At 48.2% G+C, this 25,793-nt stretch overlaps 1 protein-coding gene across 1 annotated transcript; it reads left to right on the plus strand.

Moving 5' to 3' along the window:
* The first annotated feature begins 1,292 nt into the window (after window positions 1-1,292).
* On the plus strand, window positions 1,293-2,309 carry LOC133778885 (uncharacterized). Its single transcript, XM_062218901.1, has one exon. It carries the CDS (start codon window positions 1,293-1,295, stop codon window positions 2,307-2,309), a length of 1,017 nt encoding a protein of 338 aa, XP_062074885.1.
* The last annotated feature ends 23,484 nt before the right edge of the window (window positions 2,310-25,793 follow it).

The following is a 25,793-nucleotide window of genomic DNA, read 5'->3' on the forward strand; positions in this document are numbered from 1 at the left end:
CCTAAAGGAATTCTACCATTTCTATATTCAGAAAATAAATTCCTCTTATTTACTATGACTTGTCCCATCAACCCTCATCCATATCATCCATCATCAACTTATCACCATCATATACATATACACTATCTACTACTATCATTACCTCTACTAATCTTTTTATCAAATATTGAAAAAATACTAATAACAATTATTATATCCTATTTCAACTTCATATACCATCGGTGGTATCAGAGCCAGGTCGATTAAAATATTGGGCGTAATACTTTCCGCACATCATGACAACTGATTCCAACCGCTCTTCTTTACCTCTTCCAATTTTTCATGGAGAAAACTATGATTTTTGGTCCACCAAAATGAGGACCTATTTTCGATCACAAAATCTATAAAAAATTGTTGAGGTAGGATTTACTATTCCAGAAGACACTTTGTCTCTCTCGGAAAATCAAAAGAAGGCCCTGGAGGAGAATCAACAAAAAGATTCTCAAGTGTTATTCTGCTTGCAGCAAGCTATGGAAGATGATAGGGGTGTTCGTGGTGTGGGTGGTGCGGTTTTTCTCTAATTTTTTGGACCGCACCGCATATGTAGTTTAAACAATTTTCCAAACCGCAACCCGCACCGCATAGACCTCAAACTGCACCGCAAAAATGCGGTGTGGTGCAGTACGGTGTGGGTGGTTTATACCTATCGCCAAATAATTTAACAATTAAATATTATAATTAAGAAATATTTATAATAAATCTCATAACCATAGAGTGTTTAACAAAATAATTAAATGTACAACAAGCTAATAAACTTTAAGCAAAACAATAAAAATATAACAAACTAATAACAAAGAAAAAATATAATATAAAAGTAAATATTAATTTAATTAAGGAGGAATATCTTTAGATTGAAGTAGAATATGTGTTAGCATCCTATGAAACATTATATTTTTTTTAGATATTGTGGATATTATATTATACTATATAAATATTTTTGCATTAACTTTAAATGTAGTAAAATTGAAAAAAATAATATAAAAAAGTTAATACATATAATGATGCGGTGCGGTGTGGTTTGAACCGCATTTATAAAATTTAAAAACGCAAACCGCACCGTACTGCGCGGTTTGGCAAAAATACAAACCACAACCACACCGAAAAGGGTTCTAAACCGCAAATTGCGGTGTGGTGTGGTGTGGTGTGGTGTGGTGTAGGAAGTTTGTGTGGTGTGGGCAGTTTTATGAACACCCCTAGCAGATGATATATTTCCATAGATTATGGGCGCATCAACTACGAAAGAAGCATGAGACATGTTGCAGGAGGAGTTCCAAGGAACAGTCAAGGTACGCATTGTTAAACTACAGATGCTCAGAAGAGATTTTGAAAATCTTAAAATGAGGGATAATGAGACTGCAAAAGATTACTATTCTAGAATTAGAGAAATAGTAAATAAAATGGGAGCCTATGGAGAAATAATATCAGACAAGAAAATAGTAGATAAAATACTAATTTCTTGTACAGAAAAATATGATGCAATAATCTCTGTGATAGAAGAAACAAAAGATTTAGATACTTTATCACCAACTGAATTAATGGGCTCTCTCGAAGCATACGAAAGTAGGCGAGAAAGGCATAGTGAAAATTCGACTGAAGATGCCTTTCAGTCTAAAATTAATCTGCGGTCTCAAAAATCTAAAGCTGATGGGAGAAAATCACTAGAAAATTTTAAAAGCAGGAGTTATCAAGAAAAACAAAAAGAAAATAACGACAAGTATTCTCCATGTGACATTTGTAAAAGAAAAAGTTACTTGGAGAAAGACTATTGGTTTAAAGGAAAATATCAGTGCCGAAATTGTAAAAAATTTGTCCATACTGAAAAAACTTGTCGTATTAAGAAATCTCATCAAGCTAATTTTTTAGAAGAGAAAAATGATGAACATAATTTCTTCTATGTCTGCCAAGCTGCACCAGAAGAAAAAGATACTTGGTATCTAGACAATGCTTGTAGTAACCACATGACAAAAAATAAAAACATCTTTTGTAGTCTTGATAAATCCAAGACTAAAGTAAAAATTGGCAATGGTGACTTCATGGAAGCAGTTGGCAAAGGCACCATTGTCATTGACATTAAAAAAGGCAAAAGATACATCAATGATGTACTCTTGGTACCAAACATCGATCAGAACCTACTCAGTGTAGGACAAATGATTGAAAAATGGTACTCTTTGCATTTCGAAGGAGATTGTTGCACAATCTATGACAAGCAAGACAAATCCTTTGAAATTGAAAAAATAAAAATGAAAGAAAATAGACGCTTTCCTTTATAATGGAGATACACAAGCAATGTCACAATGCAAGCGCAAGCAGATGAATCATGGCTATGGCACTGAAGGTTCGGGCATTTCAATTTCCACGGGCAAAAGATTCTCCAACAAAAGAATATGATGCGAGACCTCCCAACAATCAAGGAGCTCAACACAGTATGTGAAGGGTGCATGCTCGGGAAGCAACATCGACAACCTTATCCATCTGGCAAAGCTTGGAGAACCAAAGAGCCACTGGAGTTAATCCAAGGAACAGTCATGGCCTATGCGTACTCCATCAAATGATCAAAACAGGTACTTCCTTTTCTTTATCGACGACTTTACTAGAATGACATGGGTTTATTTTTTGCGACAAAAATCGCAAGTTTTTAATATCCTCAAGAAATTCAAAACTCGTGTCGAAAATCAAAGTGGTCGCAACATCAAGACAATAAGAAGTGACAGAGGCAAATAATACACTTCTAACGAGTTTAGTCACCCTCGATTTGGCCAACGACACAGAGTCAAAATAACGACAAAGAAACAGAAAGGAAATCAAGAATGAAATCAAATGGGAAGAAGATGACGCATATGATTTATAGTGGTTCGACCCCAACTATGTGGTAATGACCTACATCCACTTAGTGTTCTTATTGATGTCGAATCCCAATGCCATGATCAAAGAACTAGGGTTCTTGAGTTTCACAAGCCTTCGGAGAATTACAATTTTTCGGTGGATAAATACACTATACTCTCTCTGTAAGTATTCAAGTTCACGATTCAAAAATCAAAAGCCCCTCCCTTAAGCCCTCTCACGTATATTTATAGGCTAAGGGGGGTTACATGGGCCAATGGGCCTTAATTATCCTTAATATCAGCGTACCAAGGCTATAAAGAGAAAAGATAATAAATGTAGTTATTACAAGATTGTATATCTTAAAGGAAATAAGTCGAAGCACGCGACCAGACTGTTCGCATCTAAACACGAGATCTGATGAAGCAATAGAAAACTGGTCGATAGGCGAACAACATCCCTTTTACTTTAATATTGCCACGTGCCAACCACGTGTAATAACTACTTGCCACGTCATCAGGAGCCATTTTTGGGTAAACATTTGCCCCCAAAGTTTATTTTACTGCGACAAGAATAAAGTAAACTTAAGATACTGACGCCTCGTATATCCCATCAAATCTATCAGAGTCGCTCATGCCTTCTCGAAAAAGGCAACTAATCATGTATTTTCAGTTTCCCAAAAGTTGTCTGACAGCTATTGCGTTTTCCCATACCTTGAAAAGTTAATCTCATCATTGACTCATTAATTGCGCCATGATCAATTATAAATAACCCATTTTTTTCACTTTTAACTTTTTACTAATCCTCTTGCCTTCAAGAACTCTGAAGAACACAGCAAAACAAACCCAGAAGAACTCGTTGATCCAAGGTGCACCTATCCAATCGTTCGAAGTCTTCACCCCAATCTTTCATCCAAGTAAGTTTTCTGATTGATTTCATTTTGCTACGCTGTGCTGTGCCTATTTTCCCCGTTATTTTTTATTTCTGAGCTCTTGAATATCCTTGTCAGTTCTTGCAAAATGGTTTAGGGGTAAATGGGTATATTGATTTGCGCTAAGTTTGGCAGGAAAATAACATCTTGTTGGGGTTAGGAATTAGTTTGGTAGTTAGGATAATAACTTTAGGGCGTGAAATTGAAGTAAAAATTCGATTTTTAAGCTTGTAGAAAAAACTGGGTTTTTCCTGCCCTTTCAGAGTCGAAAAGTTTTTCCTGAAAACTTTTCACTTCTGCTTTTTAATCCATTTTCCAAACTGTTCGCTTGAAATGTAGTGTTTTTTGTCAAAATGCTGCTGGTCGTATAAAAGCTTAACTTTTATACACGAGCAACGTTATTCCAACTTTTAAACATCTTGATCCTTTTGGCCATTAGATTCTTATCTCCCCTTTTCTGTTTGCAGATTTTCATGCAAGATCCGTGGGGAGGTGAGAGGCCAATTGACGATAATCTGCTGGCCCATCTGCTCGAGGACGAAGAATAATCGTCGCTATTAATTCTGAAGATCCCTTTTTCTCGAAACACCCCAAATAATCCTTCGACCTCACCTCTAAACATGGGTAGAGTAAAATCTATAGCCCAGAAAAAGAAATCATCCAACCCTCCTTCAAATCAGCTTGCTCCTCGAGCTGAAATTCCTTCGACCAGTGGTCGAGATGAAAATACCCCTGATCCAGAAATCCAAAATCAAGCCCAACTCTGAAATTTCCTTCGACCAGACGTCGAATGGTACGTTACTCCTCCTAGCCAAATCATGGTTAGGATGATAGCCAATTATATCAGGAAGTACGGACTTCCTGGGGTAACCTTAGTCCAACCCACCAACGACCAGCGGGCAAACTTGCCTGGCGGCGTCTTCAACGCCTGGTCGAGGTATCACATCGAGGCAGGGGAAACCTTGCCTCTTCATTCATTCTTCCAAGGAGTGGCCAATTATTTCGGGGTCGCTCCTTTCCAAATAACACCAAATGGGTATAGGACACTTTTTTCCCTTTATTGCCTGTATTTATAGGCTCATGGGAACACCGGGTCTGGGCCGAGTATGACCCGGGCCCATCATAGATATGGATACTCTTGGCCTCTCTAGTGGAAGCCCAATATAAAAGATAAAACATGCATGAATTCCAGACCAGTTAAGGCCCAATAAGTTGGCCCAAGAGCTATATTTCGCCCGAAAAAATGGTGCTTTTGGTCTGGACACTTCGAGTTACGAGGCAGATTTAGGAGACAAGACCAGTCAGAGTAATTGGCAGCGCAGATCTGAAACAACGGTGTGCAATCCCGAGGTGACCTTTTTCGCAGGTGAAAAGTAGGGACAACGCCCACGCAGAGTGGGGCGGCTTCAGGATCCCGGACGCTTGGTCCCACCAACCGGGGGCGATGTGATCCGGGTTTGTTTACCTTTGTCCCTCTTCATTTACCACAGGCCCGAACCGTTACCAGGGTCCGGGACCAGGGCGCGTATGTCATGGGGGGTTTGAACTATCTGCACGTCTCCCGGATGACTGTCCCGGACCTCCTTGTGGGACCAGAATTGCACCAGGCCCGTGCCCCCTTGGACATTCCCGTACCAAGAGGCCTTGGGCCAGGCCCACATTTTGAACAGTCCCTGACCATGGGCCTGGACGAATCTTCCGAGCCCACGCAGGAAATGGGGATAACATTTACCCCCCAAGCCTTCGCCTAGGCCCGCCAGGAGGAGGCTTGCATTGCCTCCAGGACGCTCGCACGGTTGCCTCCCCAGTTCCTGATTAGGATCATGGGTCCGTGACAGAAGACAGTGGTACTAGCCGTATGCTGGGCCCGGACCATTTACCAATGTCCGGGGACATTTACTTTTGTCCCGCTTCGTGGCGAGGGTACACGTGTCACCAGGCGATTGCTGCACAGGTCTTGAAAGGTCGCCTAGCCCAGGCTAGTGTGTCAGCATAGGTCACGAAGTGTCCCATCCGCACGGGGGTCCATCATTAATACCCTTGGGATGAGGTGGATCGTAGGATGGGGCGACCTTTGGCATCCGCCCCTCCTGGGCCGTTAGATCCGAGATGGAGAGGATCCAACCTGAGGGGGCTCATAAATATCCCTGCACGACTCTGGACCGTCCGATGGGGAGACACCTGTCCGTTGGATCGGAGGCCAGGATTTGGGGCCATTATAAATAACCCACGAAAGCCAATTTGACATTTTTAAACTTTCGAACCAGTTTAAGAATCGATAAGCTCTGCCCAATCCTTGCATGTCCGATATCGCCGACGGCATACACCACCTTCTGCTGAATCTGGGCCGCTGCTTGTTCCCCAGAACCCCAACGTCTGCCCTTCTACCTGAAGACGCGTCTTGGGCCTGCCCTGTTGACGAACTGCTGAACTGGCTACACCATTTCAAGAACGAAGTTTTGCTGTCCTTACAGTCGGACAACCACCACCTTCTACGGCCAACAACTCACAGTAAATCCCCTTGACCCTCTTGACGACTATACAAACTTATGCTGTTCTTTTAATTCGCACGTTTAGGCATTACATTTAGGAGTTGTTAGGAAGGCTGCCTAGTTCAGGTTGCTCTGTATCCAGATGCTTCCTGGACAGAGGGCGAGTCTTAGCAGTTTCTTCTTTCCCGATCAGGGTCCCGTGGCTCTTCGGTGATCCCGAACCTGATCCGAAGGGGCTCCAAGCAGTCCTTAGGAGATCCCCCGTACCTTAACCGACTTTCTTGGGTATAGGTACTGACTGCTTGGCTTTCTTTCTTTCTTCCCAGATCGTCAACTATGGCAACGGGCGTTACACTCCATTCCGAAGAAGAGGTCAATAGGGCCCCTGTCATCATTCCTGGGTCCCTGACACCCAAGGGCAACAGTAAGGAAATGGACGTGGTGCCCAACCTGTTCCGGAATTACCGGATGATGCTGCTCCTGGAGTAGCGTCTGGGCATCGAATCAACTCCTGGGCTCTTTCACAACTGCATGTCCAGGATTGAAGAGCGGGCGCACACGTACGTGGAAGGTTTTGGGGCCTGGAGTGCCGGCCACATCAACGCAGGAGCCACGCTCCCGATTCACGACTATTTCATGCGATTCTTGACATTCGTGGGAATCGCGCCGTTCCAGCTTCTGCCTCAAGCGTACCGACTACTCGCTGGATGACGGGTATTTTGTATCGTGAAGGAGATCGCAGAGCCCACCCCCGTGGAGATCCTCTACTTCTACAAGCTACAGTCGCAGGTCAACGTCAAGGACAAGACCCTGGACGACTTTTATAGACTGAAGCCGCGGAGTGGCTATTCGGCTCCTACCAGCTCCTGTAGGCACCCCCCCGCGGAGTGGCTACTGGTTCATGACGTCCGGGTTCCTTGTGGAGAAGAACCCCACACTACTGCTGGACTTCCAGCGAGTGGGTAAGTATTTTCCCGGTCTCCTCCTTTTTTATTCTTTATTCTTTTTCGTCGTTTCTTATCTTATCTTCCGGGTGGCAGGGCCTTTCGCTCAAACTCCCCTCACTGAGTTTATCATGGAAAGGACGAGGTATTACTCAAGACTGAGTGCGGACGACCTGTCTGTGGGAGACTACGTCAACACGGCCAACCTCAGATTGGTCGGGATGCTTGCGGCCACCCAAACCATCGTCATCCCGAACCTTCGGGGCATCGCCTGTGAGAAGAACGTCGACGTCCTGGAGCAGTTGGCCCTGGACCACATTGCCAGTGTGGAGAGAGCGGTACGAGCCGACACGGCCCGGCGCAAGAAGGACCAGGCCCCGACGGAGGCGGCCACTTCGGAGGAGCTGGAGGAGCTCTTTGAGGACGCCCAACCAAACGCTGGGACTCCCGGGGCTAGCGTATCGGGGCGTGGTAACTCCCTTTTAATCTTAACTTATGCTTCCCAAGTCAGGGACTTGGCTAAGGATAGGCTAGTACCCCCGGGCCCCGCGTTTGAGGCCGACGAGGAGATGAGACCTTCAAGTCCCGTCCCCGTAGGCTCGGAAGTCCTCATCTTCTTTTCCGGGTTCCTTCAGTATAGGAATTTCCTGAACCCGGATGACATGGAGGATCGAGTCCATTCGTTTGCTTTAGAGGAGTTGAGTCGCGCCCAGGGCATAGATGAGGGTTCGTCCCGGGTCATCATTAGCTTTGACATGTGTATTTTGTTTCTGTTTGGTTTACCATCCTAACTCCATTTTATGTGCTTTTACAAGAGACTCTGATATGTCAACCCCTACCAGCAAAATGAGGCGGCTCCTCAAGAACAGGGCTGCCAAGAAGGCGGCCAGGAAGATCAGCGAGGCGACGGGCTCGGAGCCCAGTCTCAACAAGGAGGCGTCCGGGGCGGAGCCTCGTTCTGGTGGGGGAGCCTTGGCCGCGGTCCCCATTCAAGCCATGGAGCAGGCTGCAGTCTCTGCCTCCGCCTAATGCACGGTGATTGACTTGGAGGTAGGCGCAGCGGCCAGCCGAAGCTTTGGAAAAAGAGGCCCGGATGCTGGTGCCGAAGAGGCCAACACCGGGAAGAGACCCCGAACGAGGCGAGATGGCTCGGCTGATGAGTCACACGGTGAAAGCCGGATGGCCGCGAAGGAGGTCCCCGCCCTGCCAGTTCTCCCCATACGTCCGACTCTTCTCGAGGAGAGGGAGTCTGCCTTGAGAGATGAACAGTCCCTGCTGATCAACCGAACATGGGAAAACGGTCGGGGGTGGAGGGACGAAACGTACAGGGCCCTGATGCTCTATCGTCAGATAGAATTCGCGGACCGTCCGGTTGCGTTCAGCGCCCCTCAACCGATTGTGGATTGACCACCCGCCGAAACGGGCTTCCGCCCAAAGCTCGGACATGACACGCCCCCCTGGCGGCTGACCTGCTAGACCAGGTGGGGAACACTATGTCCAACCTCCAGCTCAAGAGGTACGCCATGATAGCCAACCCGGACGTATTGTTCATCTCCCAGGCTCTCCGCCACCAGGCCACCGCGGTAACTTTTACTTGTCTTCTTATATTCCTTCCCTTACTTGTTGAAGAGGATTTTATTTTCTAACTTTTCTTTGCTCCAGGTTGACCTGTTGTCCCATCAGAGTGCCGATATGGTGCCCAAGCTGGTCATGAAGATGGAGACGGCCAAGTTGGCGCTGGAGGCGGCCGTGAATCAAAGGGAGGCCACCAAGGAGGCCCTTGGCCGGGAGATGGCCCGTGCCCAGACGGAGCGCGAGGAGTTCGACCGCGCCTAGGCCGGATTGGAAGAGGCATTGTCCTGGAAATCAAAGGAGGTCGATGAGCAGGCAACACTTTTGGAGGCGGCCGCGACGCAGTCCGTCCTGGATAAGGAGGAGATCCAGGCCTTGAAGGTCCGGGTCTGCGAACTGGGCGACTTTATCCTTGAGGAGAAGGCGGCGCACGAAATATCCCGCCGCGAAAAGGAGGAGACCGAGGGTATGCTGGAGGTCACCTTTGATGAGGCCATTTACATGGCCTGGTGCAAGGACAAGAGTATGAACCTCCTTGTCTTCCCTGATTCGGAGTGGAAGCGGGCCGAGTTCGAGGCCAAGGAGAAGGAGGACGCAGATCTCCGGGCGGACGAGTTGTAGGCCCGAATCCCAGCCTTGTCCCCTTTTTTATTTTTTATTTTTTACTAGTACTTTTGACTTGTAATTAAGTTCAAAACACTGCTACTTTCTCTGGTTTTTATATAGGCCTCCTTCCATTATCTCGAGTAGAAATTTCATTTTGTTGCCGCGATTAATTGATTGTGAGGGTTTAGTTCCGGTTCCAACGGCTTGGACTAGACCCAATGACTTACTCACCAAGTTTTTAATCCTGGCACCAAGGCCAGGGCCATCGGGGCTTAGTTTAACCCGGAACCTTGTTTCTCCCTTTATCAGTTATACGCCATGGCTTTCCCCTGGAGCATGCCAAATGCTCTTTTTTCCCAGACAACACTCATCCGGAGCGGCGTGAGCCTTGGGCTCGGTCCGTTATAATTATCTATCCCCGGATGCCGGTAGTCTGGGGTGGACCAGCCTTGGCTCAGTCCTCTCAACTTTGTACGCCAGAACTCGTTCGTCTGGGGTGGGAATGGCCTTGGCTTGGTCCTCTTTAGTTATACCCCCGGATGTCGTTCGTCCGGGGTAGGACTGACCTTTGGCTCGGTCCTCTTAACTTTGTACCCCCGGACTCATTCGTCCGGGGTGTGACCGGCCTTGGCTCGGTCCTCTTTAGCTATACCCCCGGACGTCGTTCATCCGGGGCGTGACCGCCCTTGGGCTCGGTCCTCACAACTTTATACCCCCGGACTCATTCGTCCAGGGTGGGACCGGCCTTGACTCGGTCCTCTTTAGTTATACCCCCGAATGTCGTTCATCCGAGGTGGGACTGACCTTGGGCTTGGTCCTCTTAACTTTGTACCCCCGGACTCATTCGTCCGAGGTGGGACCAGCCTTGGCTCGGTCCTCTTTAGTTATACCCCCGGATGTTGTTCGTCCGGGGTGGGACCGGCCTTGGGCTCGGTCCTCTTAACTTTGTACCCCCGGACTCATTCGTCCGGGGTGGGACCGGCCTTGTCTTGGTCCTCTTTAGTTATACCCTCGGACGTTGTTTGTCCGGGGTGGGACCGGCCTTGGGCTAGGTCCTCACAACTTTATACCCCCGAACTCATTCGTTTGGGGTGGGACCATCCTTGGCTCGGTCCTCTTTAGTTATACCCCCGGACGTCATTCGTCCGGGGTGGGACCGGCCTTGAGCTCGGTCCTCTTAACTTTATACCCTCGGACTCATTCGTCCGGGGTGGGACAGGCCTTGGCTCGGTCCTACCCCTGGACGTTGTTGGTCCGGGGTGGGACCGGCCTTGAGCTCGGTCCTCTTAACTTTATACCCCCGGACTCATTCGTCCAGGGTGGGACCGGCCTTGGCTCAGTCCTCTTTAGTTATACCCGCGGACGTCATTCGTTCGGGGTGGGACCGGCCTTGATCCGACCCTCTTTAATTTATACCCTCGGACTCGTTCGTCCAGGGTGGGACCGGCCTTGAGCTCGGTCCTCTTAACTTTATACCCCCGGACTCATTCTTCCAGGGTGGGACCGACCTTGGCTCGGTCCTCTTTAGTTATACCCCCGGACGTCGTTCGTCCGGGGTGGGACCGTGGGGTTTGCGTCACCCGGACCTCGTTGGTCCGAGCCGGGACTAGCCTGAGCTTGCGCCCCGCCAGGTATTTGCTTATACCCAGGATACCCCCCACAAGTGAGCGGAGATGGGTCTGGGGTCACTTGAGAAAGATTAGCATAGTTTTACAACATTTCTTTATGACGTTTTGTACACGCCATTTTTATTATTCAAAGGGGGTCTTGGACTTGACCATCTAGGTCATCCGAATGGTTCCCGGACGTCTTGGACTTGACCAGCTTGTCATCGATGTAGACCTCCATGTATCGCCCTAACTGGGCCCGGAACATTCGATTGACGAGCCTTTGGTAAGTTGCTCTGGCGTTCTTCAGTCCGAATGGCATGACTATGTAGTAGTAGATTCCCTTGTCGGGTTGGAAGCTCGTATGCTCCTAATCTTCCATGTGCATAGAGATCTGATTGTAGCCGGAGTAAGCGTTCATGAAGCTCAAGATCTCGTACCCAGACGTAGCATCCACCATTTGGTCGATCCGAGGCAGCGGGAAACAGTCTTTCGGGCAGGCTTTGTTGAGTTCCGTGAAGTCTATGCACATCTCCATGTCCCATTTGGTTTCGGCACCAAGACGGGGTTGGCTAGCCACACGGGGTACACAGCCTCGCGTATGAAGTTGATAGAAGACAGCTTCTCAACCTCCAGCTTAAGGGCCTCGGCCCTCTTCGTCCCTAGAGGCCTGCGTTTATTGCGGACCGGGGTTGCGTTTGGGTCAATGCTTAACGCGTGGCAAATGATGTTGCGGTCGATCCCAGTCATATCTGAGTGAGACCAGGCCAGGATATCCTGTTTTCCCTTAACTTGGGCGATGATGGCGGCCCGAACGTCTGCCGGCAGACTTGTTCCTACTTGGATGATCCGGGTCGGATCGGTGTCGCTGATGCACACCTCTTCTATCTCGTCCATTGGTTCCAGGGCACGGTCGTCCCCTATCCGCGGGTCCAGGCCATCCTCTTCCCGGACCATCCTCTCGGCAGGCAGTGGGTTAATCGATTTGATGAAGTCCTCGATGGGTTTTTCCCAGATCATGTATATGGACTGGGCCGACACATGGTAGCACTTCCGGGCGCTCTTCTGATCTCCCTGGATAGTCCCTACCCCTCCATTTTCGCATGGGAACTTCATGCAAAGATGACGGATGGAGGTGATGGCTCTGAACTCGACTAATTCAAGCCGGCCAAAGATGACGTTGTAAGCAGTGGGACAGTCCACCACTACGAAGGTGCAGAACTTGAACGAGAGTTGTAATTCACTCCCCAGCGTAACGGGCAGCTGAATCTTCCCCATGGGGAGAAGCGCATCTCCGTTGAAGCCGTAAATCTGGGTCAGGCACGATGCCAGATCTGCTTCAGTCAAGCCAATGGCGGTGAACGCGGGCTTGAACAATAGGTTGACGGAGCTCCCGTCATCCACCAACACGCGGGACACCAACTTGTTGGCGATTTGAGCATCTATGACCAGCAGGTCGTGGTGCGAAAAGTGGACATTGCAGGTGTCGTCCTCCGTGAAAGTGATGGGGAGGTTCATCAGTTTAGGGTGCTGGGCTGGGGCCTGGACGAGGGCGTACACCTCCTGATCGTGGTCTAGCTCGCTTAGATAACGTTTTTGCTCATTCCCGGACGGTCCTCCTAGGTGAGGTCCGCCCGCGATGGTGGCCACATGCCCGTCAACTCTAGGGGGTGCCATCCCGGAGGGATAAGGCGCTCCGGGGCCGGGAACCTGCGCGACGGGGGCCCCCTGAGGGGCCGGTGCCGTGGATCCCTGTGCATACCCTCCCTGAGGGGGGTACGCCCGGGGCGTTCTCGGGACCATGGGTTGCCCAGGGCCCACCGACAAGACCGGGACTCCCACGGGCATCCTGACCCACTGGTGGAGGTGCCCCAGCTAGATGAGATTTTCGATCTCATCCTTGAGCTGCCGACATTCTTCGGTGGTGTGGCCCACATCCTTGTGATAGGCGCATCTTTTGCTGGCATCCCTCAGATTCCTTCCCCCTTTGAACATGGGGCTAGACTTTCGGTCGTGAACCGCCCTTTTTGTGGCCAGGTATATGTTCTCCCTGGTGTCCGCCAGATTAGTGTATTCTGAATATTGGGGTTCGTAACCCCTCTTTCCCTTTTTTACCAGCTTGGGTTGGTTCTGGCCCTTGCCAGATCGCTTCCCCTGGGAGGGTATCATGCTCGCCTCAGTCGCTTCTGCCTGCGACTGCTGGGTCCCGACAGGGGCAATGTTGTGTCCTGCCGGCTCGACGCCATACCCGGAGAAGTGGGTGGATTGGGTCGGGGCATACCCTGAAGTGGCAAGGCCATATACCGTAGGAGTGTAGCTGATCCCAAGCACGATTGGCTGTCTCGGGGCAACGGGGGGCGCAGTATAGGACTGCATCGGGAACTGCCCCCAATACCCCGGGAATGCCTGAGGGATGGGCTGAGGAGCCGGAGGCCATTCGAAGGCCTGGATCTGGGCTTCCTCCCAGTTGATGAATCCTTGCGCCCTCCTAATGAACTCTTCCAGGGTAGCGGCCTTGCTACGCTGTATGTCATCACAAAGGGGGGACCCGGCCCGGATTCCGAACTGCAGCGCCACCAGGCGTTGTCCGTCGTCCACTTTCGTCTTGGAGGTCTCCTCAGTGAAGCGCTGGATGTAGGCTCTCAGTGTCTCTGCGGGGAGCTGTTTGATATTTGCGAGGGCACTGATCTGCATGTCCATCCATATGGCGGCCACGAACTGCTTGTGAAACGCTGACTGCAGCCCGGACCAGGATTGGATGGATCCTGGCTTAAGTCTTTTCCACCATTCTTCAGCGGGACCACCCAAAGTGATCGAGAAGCAGAGGCACTTGCCGTCGTCACTGACATGGGCCACTTTCATGAGCCGGTTGTATCGGGACAGATGGTCACTGAGGTCGGTGTTTCCAGTATAGGCGGTGAGGCTTGGCATCTTGAACCCCTTGGGGAGTATGGCATCCAGGATGTGCCTCGCGTAGGGCTCTTTATCCTCTTCATTGGAGTCAGTGTCCGCGCCTTCTTGCTTGCGGACCAAACGATCCGTGACCTTTTTAAGAACGGCCAGCTGCTCCATGAGCTGCCTGGCCGTGCCATCCTCTAGGGGGATCCTTTCGTTCCTCCTATCGTTGATGTTGTTTCCGAGGTCGCCACCTCGGGGGAGGATCTTTTCCTTGCGGGCCCGCTCTTTTCGAGCGTTCAGTCTGTCGCGTAAGTCTATCTGGGACGTATCATCCCCTGAACTGAGGGCATGACGTTCCTCGCCGCGAGACCGTTCCCAACGGTTCTTGTTCACCGAGTCACTCGGGTGCAAAGATCTTTCCTGCCCGTTTCGCCTTGGGGCGTGCCGGGGCTGCGCGTCTCGCGGCCGCGTCCCCTGCGGATCGATCAGGTGGCCTCGTCCTGGGATGGGGCGCACCTTCTCTTTCCTAGGGAGTGGCCGGGAACGGCCACCAGCCTTTATGTCTTGGGCGGTCTTATCTCGGACCTTTTCGCCGGCCTTTGTTTTCTCCTTGCCCGGGTTTCCTGGAGCTGGCTCAGGAAACGGTTCCGGGGGAGGGCAGGGTCTGCTCCTTCGGGGACCCCGGTTCGCACCTGCGAAGCGGGTTGCTGCGCTCCTGGAAGTGGGCTAGTCGTGTGATTGGCTGTCGGACCCTGCTCGGCTATGAACGCCTATAGGGCTTGAAGGGACTCTTGCATTCGCTGATGCACGTCCGCTTGCTCGGCGATCCTAGCCTCCTTGTCTAGGATCCTGTTGGTTGGGCTCTTCTTATGGGATCTCGGGATTCACCGCTTCGTCGTGGTACTCCTCGTTTTCCTCTTCGTAATACTCCTCATTCTATTCGGCGTACTCTGTCTCACCTTCGTAGTCTTGCGACTCCTCTGGTGAGACGTTTGAGGAGGTGTGTTCTCGGGCGGATCCTGAGGGAGATGCTACAGAGGTCGCGGGTCTCTGTTGCCCTGTTCGGGATTGCTAAGGTCGAAAGTGGTGTGTCGTGTATTCACCATTGTAGTAAAGGCTTGACCTGAGCACTGGCTTTCTTCAGCTCTCAATGAAAGCACCAAACTGTTTACCGAGATTTTCGGAAACTATATTAATGAATATTATTTAAGAGTAATGATAAGAAAAGTATAAGGTTAACACTGGATTTTTACGTGGTTGGGGCATTAATGAGCCTTAGTCCACGAGTCAGTAGTATTAGAGCTTAGAAAGTCTTTTACAATGGAGTTTCTCTCTATATTTTGATAGAGTAACTGTATACTAGTTTAGGAGATATCCTTTTTCCAGTGTTCTATTGCCTGTATTTATAGACTCATGGGAACACCGGGTCTGGGCCGGGTATGACCTAGGACCATCAGAGATATGGATACTCTTGGCCTCTCTAGTGGAAGCCCAATATAAAAGATAAAACATGCAAGAATTCCAGACCAGTTAAGGCTTAATAAGTTGGCCCAAGAGCTATATTTCACATGACAAAATGGTGCTTTTGGTCTGGACACTTCTAGTTACGAGGCAGATTCAGGAGACAAGACCAGTCAGAGTACTTGGTAGCGCAGACCTGAAACAACAGCGTGCGATCCCGAGGTGACCTTTTCCGCAGGTGAAAAGTAGGGACAACGCCCACACGGAGTGGGGCCACTTTAGGATCCCGGACGCTTGGTCCCACCAACCGGGGGTGATGTGATCCGGGTTCGTTTACCTTTGTCCCTCTTCATTTACCACAGGCCCAGACCATTACCAGGGTCCGGGACCAGGGCGCGTATGTTGTGGGGGGTTCGAACTGTCTGCACGTCTCCCGGATGACTGTCCCGGACCTCCTTATGGGCTCAGAATTGCACCAGGCCCGTGCCCCCTTGGACATTCCCGTACCAAGAGGCCTTGGGCCGGGCCCACATTTTGAACAACCCCTGAACATGGGCCTGGACGAATCTTCTGGGCCCACGCAGGAAATGGGGATAACAAGAACAACACGGGGTTTTTCTATTTTTGCCACCAAGAATCGTCTCGCTTTTCCTGAGTGAAACCTCCTACAAGTCCAATGTAGGAAATTACTTCGAGGAGTACTTTTTAACCCCAGACCTGGTCACTAACAATCTAGTCTTCATTGAGGGAGGTAAATTCTTCATTCTCTTGTCGCTTTATATTCTTTTAACTTTTCCCACGCGTTTACTAGAACTTTCATGTTGTTCAGGTCCATGGCTACGACCAGCCCTTACTCCAAAGATGGAGTTACGAGCAGCTCTTTTGGCCAGCATGACCGACGTGGAAAAAAACGTCAAAGAGCTGGTCACAGAGGCCAATCTAAGGCTGGTCGGCCTTCTGGCACCTGACCAGGATGTGAGGGAAACCACTACGGGGAGTGTCACTAATGAAGGAGTTCCTGAGCAGCACCCAGATGTGTCACAACCCCCAAGGAGGAGGACAACTAGAGTGACAATTAGGGAACCCTCCAGCACCCTGTGAGCAGATGCTCCTCAGGCCCTTTTAGGGAAGGGCAAGAAGAAGGTCTCCGAGCCTGTCTCTGAATCCTCGGACGAGAACGGTACTGATCTCTCACTTTTAGATATTTTTCCTATTCCCTGTCACTTATTTTATGGGGACGGTAACTTTAAATACACTCCCACTTTAGATTTAGACTTCTTCATGCCAGAGAGTGAGTGTAACACTAGTGAAGTATATAATGTAGCGACCAGTAATTATAGCTCAGATATTTTACTTATAATTGCCTTTGTTTCCTTTTTTGACATAACACACTCATTTATTTATATTGTCTAACTGTTCGTGTACTTGCCTTCTTGCAGACATGCCATCCGAAGACATGTTCGACCTCTATAGTGCTCCTGATGCTCCTGCGAGCAAGAAGAAGGCGAGTAGGCGGCATCGCGGGGACTGCAGCAAAGAGCCCCTGGCCAAGAAAACCCGCACTGAGGACCCTCCAACAGTTGGTCCTTCGAAAAATACAACACCACCTCCATCTCCCCTTGAGCAGCGATCTCTGCTTGCACCGGTCGGGTCGACCCCTTCTTCACTGGCTCCTATCGATCAGACACAGCCAGCTACCTCTGCTCAAACAGGGTATGACTTATCAATCCTCGCTCTAAGATCAGCCAAGGACAGGATGACAAGGATCTTGAGGCACGAGCGCACCTGAGAAGCCATGGCTGGGACAGAGTCGATGGATGTCGACCAAATCTTGAACCGCGCACTAAATGAGCTTGCCTGTGTAAGTTGTCTCTTCCTGTTGAGACTCAATATTTTTTATCTATTATAGTCATTTTAACTTTTGTTCTGATCACAGGAAATGCTGACCATGACCGCCGGCCAGCTCCGCTCGGGGGTCATTACTGAGAAATCCAAGGCGTTCGAGCGACGACACGCTGAGGCGCTTAAGGCTGCCGAAGCAAAATATACAGAGCAGCTTGAGGCAGCTCGGAAGGCAAATGCGGCATTGCTCGAGGAGAAAAATAAACTGGCCGAGGAGATGAAGCAACAGCAGGCTGCTCTGTATAAAGCACTTGAAGAAAAGGAGAAGTACAAAGAGTCCCACCTCATCAATTTTCGCGAAGCCAAAAGACTCGAGGTGGGCCTGATCGAGAGCAGGCAAGAGGCTGATAAGTTGGAGGCTCGCATCAACGATCTCAAAAAAACCAACGCAAGCAATTTGGAGAGGTACAAGGGTGCCATGTCCAAGTGCTTCTATGAGTTCTGGAAACAAAACCAAGGGACCAATTTTAGCTATCTCTCTGAGCGCATGAGGCAAACAGAGATAGCCTGGTGCGTTGCTCGTTTGAAAGAAGAAGAGAGACCGAAAACCCCAGCCTCGCCCGAGATCTCTTTGGCCTCTGGCGTTGAAGGCGTAGAGAATGAAGTCGAAGCTGCAGTCGACCAGGAAAATCCACAAGACCCTCTTGCCTCATAATTATTTTTTCTTTTGTCTGTACTTCAAGACAATTATATTTATTGTTGCACAGGCAGCTTTAACTTTTAGCAGACAATTACATCAGAGCAGTAACTGCTCGTGGTGTAAAAGGTTTCCTTTTTTATATTATAATGCTTTCATTTTATTATAACATCTGTTCGCATGACCGAACTTAGCATTGTACTTTGGATTGATTTAACAAAATAACCAAATTTTGAAAAATACTCTAAGTACCCTAACATGCTTTCACTTATTTTGCTCATGTGTTTACATACCTTTCAATATGCTTAGCTTACTAGATACCTTATATGCCCCCCAAGTGATGGAGGAGCATTAGGTCCTCGATCACTTGCCTTGATCGAAACATGTTTGAACATTTCTACTCGTAATAAAGACTTGTAAAAATGATAATATAGAAAAATAACACACGTAATGAGAAAATACTTGTAATAAATACAATAGTTGGCAAGAATGACTGGCTGCGCACAATCCCTTTTATTTCTCGTAATTAATGGACAAATCGTGTCTATACGAGTGATAAAAAACATGATCTTACAATTATAAGAGATCAGACACATAAAATGAACAACCATTTTTCATAACTTGTAAAAAGTAAAATTAATACAAGCCAATTCTTTAAGAAGAATTGTTTATTGATAGTACTTGCGCAGGTGTTCTCCATTCTAGTAGCGAGTAATGAGATCTCCATTTAAGCGAGCAAGTTTGTAAGTGCCTGGATGGAGGACTTCTTCAATTTTTTACGGTCCTTCCCAGTTAGGTCCGAGTACTCCAGCGGCCTGGTCGCGGGTGTTGAGGAAAACCCTTCTAAGTACTAGATCTCCTACATTGAATTTCCTCACGTACTTTAGAATTGAAATACCGGGTGACCTTTTGCTGGAAGGCTACTACTCGGAGTTGGGCTTGCTCGCGCTTTTCATCGACCAAATCTAGAGATTCCATCAATAACCAGCTATTAAAGCCTTGATTGTACGTCATATATCTGGTGTGATGGCGGATCTAACTCGACATGCAACATAGCCTCATATCCATAGGATAGGGAAAATGGAGTATGGCCTATTGCTGTGCGATGGGACGTCCTGTACGACCAGAGGACTTCATGCAACTACTCTGGCCATGCCCCTTTTGCTTCTTCAAGTCTTTTCTTCAGAGTATCTTTTAGCGTTTTATTGACTACCTCGACTTGTTCGTTTGCTTGAGGGTGAGCAACTGAAGAAAAGCTCTTAATAATTCCATGCCGCTCGCAAAAATCCGTGAACAGATCACTATCAAACTGGGTGCCGTTGTCTGAGACAATTTTTCTTGGCAATCCATAGCGACACACGATGTTTTTGACTATGAAATCCAGCACTTTCTTGGTCGTTATGGTTGCAAGTGGTTCAGCTTCGGCCCATTTAGTGAAGTAATCGACGGCTACTATGACGTACTTGACGCCGCCCTTTCTTCTGGGCAGAGATCCGATTAGATCTATACCCCAGACTGCGAACGTCCATGGACTTTGCATCTGTTTTAGCTCATTAGGGGCTGCTCGTGGAATTTTGGAGAACCTCTGGCACTTGTCACACCTCCGCACAAATTCCATCGAGTCTTCATTCATTGTTGGCTAGAAGTATCCTTGCCTTAGGATCTGTTTTGATAAACTCTGCCCCCCAGCATGGTCCCCACAAAAGCCTTCGTGGACCTCTCTCATCAATTCTTTGGCTTTCTCTTTAGAAATACATATGAGGAGTGGCATTGAGTATCCCCTTCGATACAAGATTTCATCAACCAAAATATACCTAGCAGCCTGCCCCTGAAGGGTCCTGGCTTTGTTCTTGTCTGTTGGCAACACACCCTTCGTCAAGTACTCTATGTAAGGTGCCATCCATGTATCCACTGCTTGAATCACTAAAGAGGCCCCTTCTGCTTGGATGCTTGGTCTAGATAGTCGTTCAACTGGCACTATGTTTAGGGTGTCAGCATCCTTGGCACTCGCCAACTTGGCCAAAACATCAGTGTTCGAATTTTGGTTGGGAGGTACTTGCTGGAGAGTCTACTTAGAAAACTACGCCAATAGATCCTTCGCTTTATTCAAGTAGACGATCATTTTTAAACCTCGGGCATGGTATTCTCCAATGATTTGATTGACCACTAACTAAGAGTCACTGTAGATATCAAGTGACTTTATGCGCATGCTTCTGGCTAACCGTAATCCTGCGAGCAGTGCCTCATACTCGGCTTCATTGTTAGAAGCAGTGAAGTCCAATCTGATTGCGCAGTGAAATCGATGCCCCTCAGGCGTTATCAAAATCATTCTTGCTCCTGCATGGTGTTCATTAGAAGAATCATTTATAAATAACTACCAAGAAGGAGTTTGGCTTTGAGACTCAGGCTCTTCAGGCCCTTCTGGCTACTCGTTGTCTGGAAGCCCAGTGAGTTCTGTGACGAAATCAGCCAGAGCCTGTCCTTTTATCGCTGCTCGTGGCAATTAAGAGATATCAAACCGTTCAAGTTCGACTGCCCACTTCAATAATCGGCCAGCGACTTCTGGTTTCTGCAGAACTTGCCTAAGAGGTTGGTCGGTCAAAACTGTGATTGGGTGAGCTTGGACGTATGGCCGCAACTTTCTGGAGGCTAAGATAAAGCAATAGGCTAATTTCTCAATAGGAGGATATCGCAGTTCCGCTCCTATTAGCCTTTTTTTTACATAATAGACGGCCTTCTGTACGCCCTCTTCCTCTCTTACTAGAACAACACTAGCAACATATTCTGTGATTTCCAAGTAGATGAACAAAGTTTTTTTATCAATCGGTTTTGATAGAATTGGTGGCTGCGACATGTGAGTCTTTAAAGCTTGAAAAGCTTGTTCACACTCCTCCGTCCATTCGAATCTCTTGTTGCCTCTGAGTAGATTAAAAAATGGGATGCATTTGTCTGTCGATTTGGAAATAAATCTATTGAGAGCAGCAATTCTTTTGGTCAAGCTTTGAACATCTTTGATTTTTGTTGGCGATTTCATATCGACCAGGGCTTTTATCTTCTCGGGATTAGCCTCAATTCCTCGTGAGTTTACTATAAATCCCAAGAATTTCCCTGATCCAACTCCGAAAGAATATTTGAGGGGATTCAGCTTCATCTGATATTTGTTCAAGACGTTGAAGCACTCTTGCAAGTCCCCTATGTGTCCTTCTGCCTTCTTTGACTTAACCAGCATGTCATTGACGTATACCTCCATGTTTTTTCCGATCAGCTCCTTGAACATGTGATTGACTAGTCGCTGGTAAGTCGCACCAGCGTTTTTCAAACCAAAGGGCATTACCTTGTAACAGTAGAGCCCTGTATCAGTCTGAAAGCTAGTGTGATCCTCGACAGGGGGATGCATACTAATCTGATTGTATCCGGAGTATACATCCATGAATGAGAGAATCGTGTGCCCTACAGTGGCATCGACCAGCTGGTCGATTCTAGGGAGTGGGAAACAATCTTTAGGGTAGGCTTTATTAAGGTCTGTGAAATCAACACATGTTTGCCACTTGCCATTCGGCTTGGGAACAAGCACGTGATTAGAGACCCATGGTGGATAAAATGCTATCTTGATGAATCCATTCTCCTTTAGCTTCTCGACTTCTTCCTTTAGAGCCTTCGATCTATCTTTGTCAAGCAACCTCCTTTTCTGTTGTACTCGTGGAAAACTCTTGTGTATGCTCAGGACATGGCTAATAACCGCATGGTCTATTCCAACCATGTCTTTATGCGACCAGGCAAAGACTTCCTGGTTTTTCCTTAAATATTCCTCCAGTTCTTGTTTCATTGTTGTCCATAAGTTTTTACTGACTTTCACAACATTGGTCGAATTTGTCTCATCGAGTTGGACCTCTTCAAGGTCCTCGATGGGTCCTATCTCTTCATCAAAATCCTCAAAGCAAGGATCCAAATCCCTATCCTCACTTTGGGCAACACCCTATTTGGTGACACAATCACTTGATTGGGCTTGTACATCATTGGTCATTTACAACTCCTTTTCAGCAGCTTCCCTCGACCCAACTTTCTTCGCCTTAGATGTTGAGGCGTTATAGCACTCCCTCGCTTCTCGCTGGTTTCCCAACTCGCATACTATCCCTACGTTGGTTGGGAATTTCATGGAAAGGTGCCATATCGAGGTGACGGCTCACAGGTCGACCAAAATTGGCCTTCCAATTACAGCATTATACGCTGAAGGACAACCAACTACTATGAAATTAGTGAGTAATGTCCTGTTCGCAGGCGCAGTTGCTGCTGTAACTGGGAGTCTAATCGACCATGTTGGGGCGAGCCCTTCGCCAGAAAAACTGTGTATGGTTTTGTTGCACGACTCCAAGTCCTTGACGGACAACTTCATTCTTTCCAGTGAAGACTTATACAAGATGTTGACTGAGCTTCCTGTATCAATCGGCACCCTTTTCGCCATCATATTGGCGATTTGGACGTCGACGACCAGCAGATTGGAGTGTAGGAATCGGAAGTGCTGAGCATCATCTTCAGAGAAGGTTATCAACTCTTCCTCTGTTCGAGCTTTCTTTGGTGCTCGATCCTCCACACTCATCATCTCGATGTCCTGGTCATAACGTAAGGTCTGAGTGTATCGCTCCCTTTCCTTCCCACTGTCCCCTACAAGGTGTGGGTCACCACAGTAACGTACTTGCCACAAGAGCTGGCTGTAGAGGTGGCGAGCATTGGTGTGCAGGCGCCTGCTCGTTGCCACCCTAAGCCTCTCGCTGAGACCCTCCTGCGGTTCATACGTATCTCCTTAGATGTCCCTACCTGATCAGGAACTCAATTTCATATTCCAACTGGTTACACTCGTTGGTGTCATGTCCATAGTCGTTGTGAAAACGACAAAATTTATTTGTATCTCTCTTGGAGATATCCTTCCTTATAGGTGCGTGTCGCTTATAAGGGACATTAGAGTTGGTCGCCTAGTAGACCTCAGCTCTACTTTCGACAAGGGTTGTATAGTTGGTGAATCTCGACTCGTACCTATTGCCTTTGGGGCGTTTATTTTTAGATGTTGACGACTCATTGTCCGCCCTTTTTCCACCATTTTTTCCATTTCTGTTCCCATTGCCTTTGTCGTTGCCACTGGGTTTATCCGACCCGTTGGCGGTTTTGGCGGGATCTTCCTTTGGTCCCTTGTCTTTTGTAGGCGACTTCCCTTCATTGGCGATCGTATCCTCAAGCTTGATGTATCGATCAGCTCGATCTAGGAACTCCTGGGTACTCCTTACCCCATTATTTCTCAAGTTGTTCCAGAGTGGAGAATGGCGCCTAACCCCAACAGTCAGGGCCATCATTTTTCCCTCGTCGCCCATTGTTTTGGCCCCAGCTGCTACTCGCATGAAGCGCTGGACGTACTCCTTTAGGGGTTCTCTCTCTTTTTGACGTATTTCCACCAGCTGGTTGGCCTCTGTGGGATGTACGCGACCCACATAGAATTTCCCGTAAAATTCCTTCACAAACATTTCCCAGGATACTATACTGGTAGGAGGGAACTTAAAGAACCACTCCTGGGCGATGTCAGACAAGGTGGAGGGGAAGATCCTGCAGCGGTCATCGTCCGACACCTTCTGAATATCCATTTGTATCTCAAACTTGTTAACATAAGATACTGGGTCCTCGTATCCGTCAAAATTCGGCCGTACTGGCATTTTGAATTTGCTGGGGTTTCTACCACAGCAATCCTCTAAACAAATGGAGTGCCTCTCCTCTAGTCGTACTCTATGTGGGATGTTTGGCTCTCGACCAGCTGCTGTATTGCCTGATTCAGAGCATCAATTTGAGCCTGAACCACGTCTGGGATTGCTGGGGTGGCTGGTGCTGGAGGAGCGTATTCATCATGCCTTTCGTGCCTGTCATTGAGTACATCTCTCAAGTCATCATCCTTGCGCCTTTGCTCACTAACTCCTAGCCGATCAAAGACGCTATGCTGTCTGGGCGGCCCCCCAACATTATGGCTTACGAGTCAATTGTCTCTTGGTGGGGGGTTCCTGTCTCCACCTCTTTCTTCATGCCTTTGACCAGCATTACCCCTGCTGGAATCGGCCTCATTGTAGTCATGGCCGTCTCTAAACTGCGGCCGACTTTGGCGCGACCGGCTGGTCGCGTTGTTTCCTCCTCTGGTTGGCATTTCCCGAGCGTCAGGGGGAGGCCTGTGCTGGTCGGTGGGTCCCCGTGCATTATTATGCCATGGGGGGGCCCTGACCGCAGAACTTGACTCATTATGCCTTCTGTGGGCCAAAGTACGTTGCCCCCTGCTCGGTAGATTTGGCTCATCGTCCCCTAGGCGTCTAGGGCTACGGGGCGGCAGCCCGACCCTATTCTACCTCTGGCACTGGGGATTGCTGCGACCAGCTTGAGAAGGTAGATGTTGCTCAGGATCCTGAATTGGGACATCATCCGGAGCAACAGGTGGTTGCTCCCGCCTTTGTGGGCTTGCTGGCTGGATCGGAGGACTCGGATTAGGGGCCCGTTGCAGTGGTTCACTTGGTGGCTGATCTGGTTGAGAGGCCGGCGCAGCATGCCCTCGGGCCAACTGAATGGCTGCTTCGAGAGCGATCGTGGCATCTCTCTGCCGACGGTCCATTTCCGCCTGCCGCTCATTTAGCTCCTTGCGCTGATGCTCAATCTCCCTTTGTTGCAGCGCCAAGGTCTCTACCGCACTTTCCTGATTGGTCCTCAGACTGGCCAACTCATCTTGCAACATGCCTAGTGTTGCCCTCAACGTCTCAGAATCCATCTCCTCCTCTTCAAAATCTAAATGTGGTTCATTCTCAGCCACATTTGGAGGAGGAGGTTGAGATGACGCAGCACCAGCAGTCTGTCCAGCTCTCTTGGATGTCTTCGCCATTTGATTTTCTTTAAGCTTTTTGAATAATCTCTCAATGAAAGCACCAGAATGTTGACCCTCGATTTGCCCAATGACACGGAGTCAAAATAACGGCAAAGAAACAAATAGGAAATCAAGAATGAAATCAAATGGGAAGAAGATGACACAAATGATTTATAATGGTTCGGCCCCAACTGTGTGGTAATGATCTACGTCCACTTAGTGTTCTTATTGATGTTGAATCCCAATGCCGTGATCAAAGAACTAGGGTTCTTGAGTTTCACAAGCCTGAGGATAATTACAATTTTTCGGTGGATAAAAACACTATACTCTCTTTGTAAGTATTCAAGTTCAAGATTCAAAAATCATAAGTCCCTCCCTTAAGCCCTCTCATGTATATTTATAGGCTAAGAGGGGTTACATGGGCCAATGGGCCTTAATTATCCTTAATATCAGCATATCAGGGCAATAAAGAGAAAATATAATAAATGTAGTTATTACAAGATTGTATATCTTAAAGGAAATAAATCGAAGCACGCAATCAGATTATTTGCATCTAAATGCGAGATTTGATGAAGCAATAGATAACTGGTCGATAGGCGAACAACATCCCTTTTACTTTATTACTGCCACGTGCCAACCACGTGTAATAACTTCTTGCCACATCATCAGGAGCTATTTTTGGGTAAACAGAGTTCAACAAGTTCTGCGAAAAAGAAGGCATGGAGCATCAACTCACAGTTGGATACGCACCAGAACAAAACGGCGTGTCTGAAAGAAAAAACAGAATTGTTATGGAGACAGCAAGAGCCATGCTCATGGAGAAAGGTCTTCCAAAGCATTTTTGGGGAGAGGCAGTAAGCACTGCAGTCTATCTGCTAAACAGATGTCCAACCAAAGCTATGCAAGACAAGATGCCAATCGAAGCTTGGACTGGACGGAAACCATCCACAAAGCATCTCAAGTTCTTCGGCTGCATATGCTACACTCACATTCCAAAAGAGAAA

This window comes from Humulus lupulus, chromosome 5, assembly GCF_963169125.1.
Source record: "Humulus lupulus chromosome 5, drHumLupu1.1, whole genome shotgun sequence".
Classification (NCBI taxonomy): Eukaryota; Viridiplantae; Streptophyta; class Magnoliopsida; order Rosales; family Cannabaceae; genus Humulus; species Humulus lupulus.